Source organism: Malaya genurostris, chromosome 3 (assembly GCF_030247185.1).
Source record: "Malaya genurostris strain Urasoe2022 chromosome 3, Malgen_1.1, whole genome shotgun sequence".
In the NCBI taxonomy this organism is placed as follows: Eukaryota; Metazoa; Arthropoda; class Insecta; order Diptera; family Culicidae; genus Malaya; species Malaya genurostris.
In genome coordinates this window covers 99,698,534-99,709,092 of record NC_080572.1, presented here as the reverse complement: position 1 = coordinate 99,709,092, position 10,559 = coordinate 99,698,534, and the positions used below count along the sequence as shown (strand labels likewise).

Sequence of the window (10,559 nt, the reverse complement as noted above, 5' to 3'; positions counted from 1 at the left end):
ACGAGAAGTTCAAATTTCAGATATTAGTTCCGCAATATAGGTTTAGTATTCAGAGCCTGCGTGCTGAAACTGTATTCCGGAACTAATTTCAGTTTCGAAATTGCAGTTCTAGAATTCAAACTGGATTCTGAGTCTGTTATTGGTTCTAAATTTAGTTCTTGAACTCAGGGTCCAGTTCTTTATTCCAGACTTCTTCTATTCGGTTCTTTTTAGAACCATAATAATACTCGTAAAGAATTATGCGGAAATTTACTTTACTGTACTCTATACAACTCATTCTGGTAGTCATGGCGGTCTTCAAGTTTCAGAGCTTAGTTCCGGAATATGGATTTAGAATTCAGAGTCTGCGTGCTGAACTAACTCAACTCGTCACTCTTCATCACGAACGCTTTCATAAAAAGTTCTTTTCAGAGCCACCATTTTTTATTATAATGAACTATACTGCTTATTTCATAATATTTAATTGCGTTTCAGAATGTTTAATTTAACTAATATGTAATTTAGTCTAGGCGCATCGTTTAAATTTGCACAATTCAAACAATCGATCAACTACCAATTCGAATTCGGAAGCATAAATAAAGCGTGTCATATTCGTATTCACGACATCCAGTTATGTCTTTGACATTACACACCCGTACTTTTTTAACTCGGATTCAATAAAAATGAAACCTCACAACAGTCGTTTACAGAATGAATCGAAATTTTCTCGTAATTCATCATTTACTATTGTCTCGCGGATCTTTGACAAATTCGTATCCATACCAAAGATAAACTCAAGATTATAAATTGACTGAACAAATTTTGATAATCTTAGGCTTATTAGAAAGATAACAATGTCTATCAAGGGAATTTGATAATCTGAAGAGAAACATGTTTATTTTTTTATTCAAAAGATATTTTTATTCAGGCCTATTTGCGTACAAGCTTTACGTGGCCGATTGAGCCGATTTTTAATTTTTTTTTTGAGTTGGATCTCGTTGTCACCCTTTTTCTAGGGGGATAGGAGCTTCCATTTCCCTCCTGCGAGAATCGAGGAGCACTTCGTTCGAGGTTCGTCTCGTCATCCATTGCCGCATCGATGGTATTGTTGTCGATTTCCGTCTTCTTTTCGTTGCTAATTGCTGTAGATGCACCTTGTTGTACATTGGTTGCAATTGCTGGTTGGTTGGAGGGTAAGTTGTTAACTGCAGCTGGTGTACTTTGTTCTATAGGGGATGATGATGGATTCGTTGAAGGGGATGCTTCATTGTTGTTGGTGGCTGTCACAGGTGTACTGGGGTTGCTTGGGGTTGGTGTGAAGGAAGGTGTCGTTGTCTCCTTGTTCAGTTTATCACATGGCTTACCGTAGTGAACAGCTTTTTGGCAATATTGACATGTGGCCATCTGATTGTCATAGGTAACAAGTGATTTGCACGGAATTCTTGTATCTTGACCGAAAATCACATAAGATGGTATAGCCTTCTTCAAGTGTATGCGTAATAAACGTACGCCATTTAGGCTGTGAACCATTTCGCGGTTAATTTTAACTTTTGGTTGAAATCTGACACTTGAGTGGTTATTTTGTGTCGAGTAGTTAAATTTAACTAAAACTGCGGCCCATTTCAAAATTTGACGGACGGAAAGTTATTCGCGTTTATTTTCCACTGGAAATAATCAAAGAATTTATATTATAATTTTCTTTGCAAGATTTTTTTCCATGTCGAAAAATAACCATCGATCTATCAACAATAACCATGCTCTCGAGCAGGGTTATTTTTGACAACATCAAATTAACCGCTCGAGTGTCAGATTTTAACCAAAAGGTAAAATTAACCGCGAAATGGTTCACAGCCTTAGAATACCGGGGAAAAATTCTTCCACTTTTCTGTTTCGATAGAGAGAATCTCTTCGTATTGGGACATAGTTTTGCGAATATATGAATCGGTGACGCTTGAGGGAAGATCATGCACACGCACTTCTATAGTATTTTCTTCCATATATACTGGAATGTTGTACTTAATGTTCTCGTGCTCCACTTAGTGCTCACTGTTATTGTCTTTTGCGAATTGAATTGCATCCTACTTTTTATAAAACTGGATGTAAATAACATTATTTGTCTTATTGCATTGAAGTAAATGCACACGTTTATTGACAAGAAGCATTTGTTCCTTAAGCAAACCTTCAAGTTCTCGTATCGAAGGTCGAATTTTGCACTGCCTGAAGTCAACAACAATTGTATTCTTTCGTGTCGGTGGTAGTTTTTGTTGTTTGGTTCACTCATTTCGAGGTCGGTCTATTGTTCACTACACAATACTGTACTTGGTTTCTTCTGTCCCGAACGTAAGCGGTTTTGTTTTATCGACTGACTTGGATGAGATGTGAAAGCGAACTGAGAAACATGTTTTTATTTTACCCCCAAATTTTATGCTAGGCGCACAACATCATTTTAAATATGTTTGCGTTTTGTCTTTCTCATCAGTGCATAGCAGTTCAAATTGAATTGCTTAGTGCAAAACTCGGCAGTTCAATATGAACCGCTAAGCAGATGTAAAGTTAATGTTATTTACAAAACACTGTTTTGCTTTTACACACGAAGTTCAATGTCTAAACTAACGTCTCGGACGAAATAAGTTTCGGCCTGATGGTTCAGAATGAACTGCCGAGTTTGGCATTAAGCAGTTCAATTTGAACTGCTATGCATTGATGAGTGAAATACGAAACGTAAACATACTCTACACACTTACACACTTAAATTTTTTAGCTGAGTCTCGGCAAAAAAATGCCGAGATTCGCACAGCCGAGTAATCAGCAATCATCTCGGCAAAAATAAAATTACTGAGCGTCTCGGCATCCTAAAATTTGACAAACGTCAAATATTGCCGAAATCGTCAGCATAAGATTTACTGTTTGCTCAGTGAAACGATCACTGAATATTCGGCAATCCAATAAAACGAAAAAAAAATGAAAAAATAAATTACCGAATCATCAGTAATTTAAAATCTAGTCAATTAATTTTCTTTGTAATTTCTCAACATTATAAACACGCCATTCAGGATCAAAAATTCCATTTATTAACACTTAAAGAAGGCTTACAAATTTGTTGCCAGTAGTGCTTAGCCTCTACCTGAAAACATGTAGCATAAAAATGCGGCGTTTCCAGATGCGACCACCTTGAGTCGAGCTGGAAATATGAAAATAAAAATATATATTGATTTTTGGCTTACATAAATGTTCAATATTTAATGATGCATATACGGTATTGTTCAAAAAATAAACTTACTTTGATCTATTGAATTATTCCATGCATTGGGTTATTTTTTCGCATATCCCCCAAAGTTTTGTCTCGAGGACGCTTTGAGTCCCGTGTTGGGTGTTTTTCCCTTAAAATCGCGAGTGCTCTGATAAAATCGCGAAACATGTCACTATATTTATTTAATATTTTTACTTGCAAGTGGTTCCACGCTTCTTCGAAGATTATCCATTTTTTCACTCGAGAATTTCATCAGAAAATAATCGCACAATGCGAAGCGAAAATGTAACGCGGCAATAAATGACAGCTGTCATGCTGAATCTCGGCAACAGCTAGCGCATATTCCGGAATCTCGGCAAACGTCTCTGCTGATGTCGGCATATCTGTTGTTTACTGATAAATTCAGCAAGCAATTATGCCAAATTTCGGCAAAGTGAAGCATTTTATCGAAATATCAGTAAATGCATTTAACGAAGTTCAGAAACATGCGTATTGATTACTGAGCAATCAGCAAATTTACGTGTTGCTGATCAGTTTCGGCATTTTATTATGCCGAGTTCAAGAAATGGTTTTAAGTGTGTAAAACCATTTCTTGAGCTCGGCATAATAAAATGCCGAAACTGATCAGCAACACGTAAATTTGCTGATTGCTCAGTAATCAATACGCATGTTTCTGAACTTCGTTAAATGCATTCACTGATATTTCGGTAAAATGCATCACTTTGCCGAAATTTGGCATAATTGCTTGCTGAATTTATCAGTAAACAACAGATATGCCGACATCAGCAGAGACGTTTGCCGAGATTTCGGAATATGCGCTAGCTGTTGCCGAGATTCAGCACGACAGCTGTCATTTATTGCCGCGTTACATTTTCGCTTCGCATTGTGCGATTATTTTCTAATGAAATTCTCGAGTGAAAAAATGGAGAATCTTCGAAGAAGCGTGGAACCGTGTGGAAAGCGTCCTCGAGACAAAACTTTGGGGGATATGCGAAAAAATAACCCAATGCAAGGAATAATTCAATAGATCAAAGTAAGTTTATTCTTTGAACAATCCGTATATGCATCATTAAATATTGAACATTTTTGTAAGCCGAAAATCAATGCATATTTTTATTTTCATATTTCCAGCTCGACTCAAGGTGGCCGCATCTGGAAACGCCGCTTTTTATTTATGCTACATGTTTTCAGGTAGGCTTTAAGCACTACTGGCAACAAATTTGTAAGCCTCCTTTAAGTGTTAATAAAATGAATTTTTTATCCTGAATGGCGTGTTTATAATGTTGAGAAAATACAAAATTAATTGACTAGATTTTTAATTACTGATGATTCGGTAATTTATTTTTTTCATTTTTTCGTTTTATTGGATTGCCGAATATTCAGTGAACGTTTCACTGAGCAAACAGTAAATCTTATGCTGACGATTTCGGCAATATTTGACGTTTGTCAAATTTTAGGGTGCCGAGACGCTCAGTAATTTTATTTTTGCCGAGAGGGTTGCTGATTACTCGGCTGTGCGAATCTCGGCATTTTTTTGCCGAGACTCAGCTAAAAAAATTAAGTGTGTATGTCAATCAAATTTGAAAGGGAATGGCAAACATTTCCGTTTCGAGAGATGCAATACTATAGGTGGCTTTATCGACAAATCCCAGTGTTTTTCAATGCAACAAAAATTCTCGGAGATAAAATAATCGATTTCAAAAAACTTAGATGCGTTTGAAAGCTACTATTAGGTTATTTGAAAGGCACACAATACTAATGCCGAGGATAAAATCTTACACAAACATTTCGTGCTGGCAACGAATTATTTCTAATGATCACCCCGATTCTGCAATCCGACGGATCTACACTTTCGTTCGAGTTCGAATTTTGCATTCTTTATTCCGTTCGACTTGTATGATACGATCGACTCTCGTTCTGTAACACTTGAAATTTCGAACACTAACCATCAAAGCTGTCAACACTACTTACACGTTCTATATTATTTATATTATTCATTTCTTAGTAAACGAACCCGTCACACTTGTATAAACAAATTAGAACGATTCTAAACCGAACAGAAGCAATACGTACGCAAGTCGACCGAGTAATGTTCGAAAATTTAACGACTCGAACGAATGATATTCGAGTTCATACCCAGCTCGAACGGAATGCAGAATGGAAATTGCACATTCGATCGGAATATTTCAAATCGATCGACGTACAGAATAGGGATGGATATATAATACATGACCTTTCGAGCTTCGGCTCAAAGGTTGGTTTCCGCAGTAATTGCATATCCTTTCTATCTATATATCCTATTAACATACATAATAAAATAAAAAGGGGTTTATGGCATTCCGAGTGAATAATCGATGATACTAGACACTACAACATTAAACATAGATCTTGAGATCTATCGCATAAAGACTTTCTAAATAACCAATTGCTTCTTCCTTCGATTCCAAACGCCGAGAATACTACAATTAGCAATAGTAGACGATATAACCGGAGGGTGAAAATAATTTCATGGTAGGTGTGATCGAATGTGAAATAAAACTATTGTCAGTGAAGCAATGAAATGATCTGCTGTATCGTTTTATTTATTAGGTACAAATTCCACCTTTCGAATAAATTAGTGACTTTCCCAAACTTTCGTTCACTGATTAGGAAATGTTTGGCATTAGCACGAGGCAATTTGCGTTCTGTTTTTGTTTGTTTATTGAATGAGCGATAGGGTCCAAACCCCTTATCGATTCAGGGCCACCTGAAGCCCTCTGAGCCCTCTCGCTCGTTTTTGTTTTCTTTGCAATATAGGAAGTTAGTACATAGTAGTGGTAGTAATAACAGATATATATTGATAATTTGAATTAGTACAGTTAGCACAGAAATGTACTTCTAGATAAGTTAGTTTGCTTCTCATCGAAGCTGTTGCCATTATATGTTATGCAATAGAGTAATAGCAGTGTGGATGAATTGTGAGTTGCCGAACTTTGAATTGTATTTACAATTTTGGGTTATCAGTTTGTAAGCTTTTTCTGTTTGTTATACGCTTTTTATGTAAAGTTTTTCGAAAGTTAGTGAATAAAACAATATTAGCAAATCTAAAACAGTAAGTGCTACTTACTCAAGGAATCGTCACCTGCAAAAAAAAATCATACGTTCGCTACCCTTTACTACTGACATTAGCAGCAGGAAAAGCAGTTTAAAATTTCTATCGATTGAGATCTATTCTGTAAATGGTATTTAATATGCTCTCAAAAATGTAGAATACGTGTGGTTCACCTGTTATATAAGAGGGATTATTGTTGCTTGATATCTGATTGTTCTATTTTCCATTCGTAGAATTAGTTTCAATTCCAAGTAACTGAAAATGGAACTCCTAATCTTTAAAAGCATACACCCACCACTGTGGCAGCGCAAACATCAAAAGCGGTTCATTTGCTAATTCTGTTGATTGGCAAATCAATTCGAAGCGTTTCCTTAGGGAGAAATTTTTTTGCGGAATGTTGCAGTAGTTTCAACACCATTTCATTCATAATTCGTTATTGTATTTGTATAATGATTATCTACAGTAATGCCGATATTATTAATACAAACTCCGTGTTTTTTTTCCTCTAGTTACATACGTCTGAATGTTATTACTTAGAAGAGTAGTAAAATTTAAAATGTTACTTTTCTTCACTTAAAAATAGTACAATACCGTATGTCTTTCACTAGATCCAAGAGTAGTAGTAGTGTGTATTAGTGTATTCACCAATCTAGCCCAATTTGTTGGCCATGATTTTTTGATTATTTGTCACCAGCAGATTCTCCTGGACGATCGTGCAAGACACCGGTTCGGCTAGTTTGATCGCTCCTGAGCTGCTGCTGGAGGACATCACTGGCACACTGTTGCTAGAGTTGGAATTAATCACCGCAGCACAGGCAGTAGTTGTATTAGAGTAAAGTTCAGAAGGATCTTCCACGATTTTTAGCGGTTCATTTAGCAGCGCATCGTTGGTTGAAAGTTGCTGATTGTTGACTAAAAACACGCTGGAGGATTTTAATTTATGCGAAGCCAGTGCTACAGCTGGCGGTTTCATTGCGATCAATGGTTTTGTCGGTTTGCCGTCGTTTGCCCACTGCTGGTTTATCACGCAATCATTGTCGTAGATTCCACTCTGCTGATTGATGTAAAGTTGAGATTGATTACTCTCATAGGAATGCGTTAGTGAGCTCGGTGGGGAACTGTGGGAATTGAAGATTTCCTTTGGCTGTAGATTTTGGTAGCACTCGCTGCCGGCAGATTGCATGTCGAATGTTTTCTGCTGCTGATAGGAAAGCGACGTTGTGCCACTGGACGGATGGTTGCCTACGCTGCTGGTTGTGCTTACCGAAGAGCCAGCTAGCGTAACTGACGATGAGGATGGTGCAGGATGCGAGGCAGTCATCATAGGTTGGGGTTGTTTTTGGGTTGGGCTGGTCGGTAGACTTGGCTGCTTTGGAAACACAAGATTCGGAAAGCGCACGCGGATCGAGTCAACGACGTCCAGCAGATTTTTGGCATCCATAGCGAGCACATGTGCTGCTGATAACATGCTCCTAAAATAGAATATAAGAACTTTAGTCACTGATCGTTCGTTTATGATTGTATAGAGCAATTTCGATATAAATGAATCTTTGCATACGTCTTTAGTATGACAAACCATTCGTTTCGCACGGATGAAAAGATTAATTTGACTTGAGACTGATTTTTGAAAAGGGCGAATGTATTTTTGTATGAAATCTCTTAAAATCATTCAAATTCGTTATTGTCGCTATATCAATTGATATTGTTATTTGGTTATTTAGAGATTTGATAAAAGCAACAAAATTCTGCGTTCCCGGAAGAATACAGAACGATTCGCTATATTTATGAACAAAAGTAATTTTGGTAGTCTGCAAGAAATACCAAACAAATACCAATAAAGCAAGGAGCCATTCACTCCAGGAAGAACGATGAACTGTAGCTCCTTACCCCATAGAGTGAGGAAGGATAGAATATCCATCAAGTTTAGCTCCCCATACATAAATGCAAGCTACATATCAGATGATATGAAGATACCGTAATCGTATTCACACAAATCACATGAATAATATTCAATACGCTGAATAGTAGCCATGCGATAGTTGGAAACAATGGATTTAAAATAATTTCACGTGTTAATTTATCATTGCTTCTTGATGAAAAAAGTGCAAGCTCAGCAATAGCATCAATAGTGTTATCCGAACTCTGCTTTATCGAAAAGAAGAATTTGTTATTGGTTTTCGCTTAAGCAGAGCAGAGTTTGGCCATGTTTATCAGTAGTAAATCACGTCGATGTATGACAATGGATGAAACATGGATCCATCACTTCAATCCGGAATCGAAGCGAGCAACATCTCAGTAGACTGCAGTCGTCCGAAGCGTCCAAAGGCACACCAGTCAACTTAGGTGGTTGGCTTTAGTATTTTGGGATATACAATGTATAATCTTCAACTATCTTGAGAAAGGTAACACAATCAACAGCGAATATTACATAGTGTTGTTAGATCGTTTGAACGCAAAAATCAAGGAAAAATGGCCTCATATGTCGAATAAAAAACACTATTTCACCAAGACAATTCGCCGATTCACGAGTTGATGGTAACGATGGTTAAATTGAACGAAGTACACCTCGAATTTCTTCTTCATCCACCGTATAGTCCAGATCTGCCCTCCAATGGCTACTGGCTATTCGCTGATCTCAAACAAAAAGAAGCTCATCGGTGAGAAATTCAACTCGAACGAAGGAACAATTGCTGAATGTGAAGCCTATTTTGAGGCAAAAGACAAATCCTTTTAGTCTTTTAGTCCGGCATCGAGAAGTAAGAGAAGCGTTAGAATGATTGTATTACATTGAGTAAAAAATCGATTATCAGTGAAAAGTGTTTTTCTTAGTCATATGGTAGGGAAAACTATGATAATGGCATGGAAAGCAGGGAAATTTTGACATTGTTCGCTATTAAATGAAACTTCGATTACCGATTATCTAAAATATATAGTTTTTTTCTCTGTTCGAATCGATGCGTAGAAATATTTCTAAGTAGTATGTGCTATGATATTGAAAATTTGTTCAAATATGGTTGACCTGTAGATGTTCAAAACCATACCACTGTTTGTATGGCCGTATTTTGAATTTGCACCCCTATTTAAAAACAAAGACGTAATACCTAAACATTATTTCGGCCGTAACTTCTTCACTTTTTAATTCACACTCATCAAAGTAACTTCAAGATGAATTCAAGAAGACGTTTTTTTAATGTGATTTTTTCGGTGAATTCAATAATTTTTGAAAAAAAAACGTGCTTAATCCACCTAACAGTGAGATGATACCTTTTTTATCAATCCGCATGTGTTTTTTGCATGAATATTCTTCGGTGTTTCAGTTTTCATGACATTGCAACTTAAGATTTTAACCACCCATTACTCTGTAATGTCGAAACTGCAAATCGGATCGAATTTGAATCTAAAAGTGTAACAATCGATTAAACATTCCATGATATGTCGAAGTAATTTCCACTTTAGAGTTTAGGGTTATTTAAAATACTTCCAGAGCCGGTATTCAGGAACCAGCATAACCCAAACCGATTCGTATGGCCGCTATGCGGTGTAATATTTTTGAGTCCAACTTTGAAGCTTTTCGGGATTGTCATCTTCTATATCACTTTGAATTTTAAAAATTCATCATCCTACAATTCCAGAATCGGAGGTCAGAAGTGGATAAAATTGGATTGGATTGGAATTGGAACTTTTGTTTCTGAAATTCGATTTGGCTTTTTTTTTTAGAAAACGATTGAGCTTTGAGAAACGATTCGATACTGGAACCGGAATTCGAAATTCGGTGTAGCCGAAGTCAGACAAAGACCTGAGTAGTTGTATAGTTTACATTTGTTTCAAAATCAATGTAGACAACTTTGAGGAATCGTAGTGCGAATTTAATTTTTGGGTGCCTTCCGAAACGAAAACTGAATACAGCCAAATAAGTTTATTTGGTTATCGACTATCCAAATCTGCTAACCCAATAAACCTGATTAATTTATGTGATATAGACATTTTTATACTAATCACCCTGTATCTCCGAAACCGGAAGTTGGATCTGACTGAAAAACAAGATGTTTTATAGAATCTTAAACCTTTTATTTGAATCTTAGATGATTCTTAGATTTCATTTGAATCTTAGATCGGTTCAGCCATCTACGAGAAAAATGAGTTACACAGTTTAAATTTCGTTTCACATATCATTCTGTAGTTCCGGAACCACAGGTCGGAACCAAACATATTTCAGGAACCTTGTTTAGAAGTATACGA

General features: G+C 36.6%; 1 protein-coding gene and 1 long non-coding RNA gene across 9 annotated transcripts in view; one reads left to right on the top strand and one right to left on the bottom strand.

Annotated features, from left to right (window-relative positions):
* Positions 1-3,821: 3,821 nt before the first annotated feature.
* Positions 3,822-4,496, top strand: LOC131436646 (uncharacterized). Its single transcript, XR_009230654.1, has 2 exons — positions 3,822-4,262; positions 4,361-4,496. It is a non-coding gene; the product is annotated as an uncharacterized LOC131436646 (long non-coding RNA).
* Positions 4,497-5,777: 1,281 nt separating this feature from the next.
* Positions 5,778-10,559, bottom strand: part of LOC131436643 (uncharacterized) — a 272,026-nt gene continuing 267,244 nt past the window's right edge. For all 8 annotated transcript variants that reach the window (XM_058605486.1, XM_058605485.1, XM_058605483.1 and 5 more), the window contains one exon: positions 5,778-7,792. In XM_058605486.1, the coding sequence (XP_058461469.1) occupies positions 6,970-7,792 (823 nt within the window). In that variant the 3' untranslated portion in view covers positions 5,778-6,969. The remainder of the gene's footprint in view (positions 7,793-10,559) is intronic.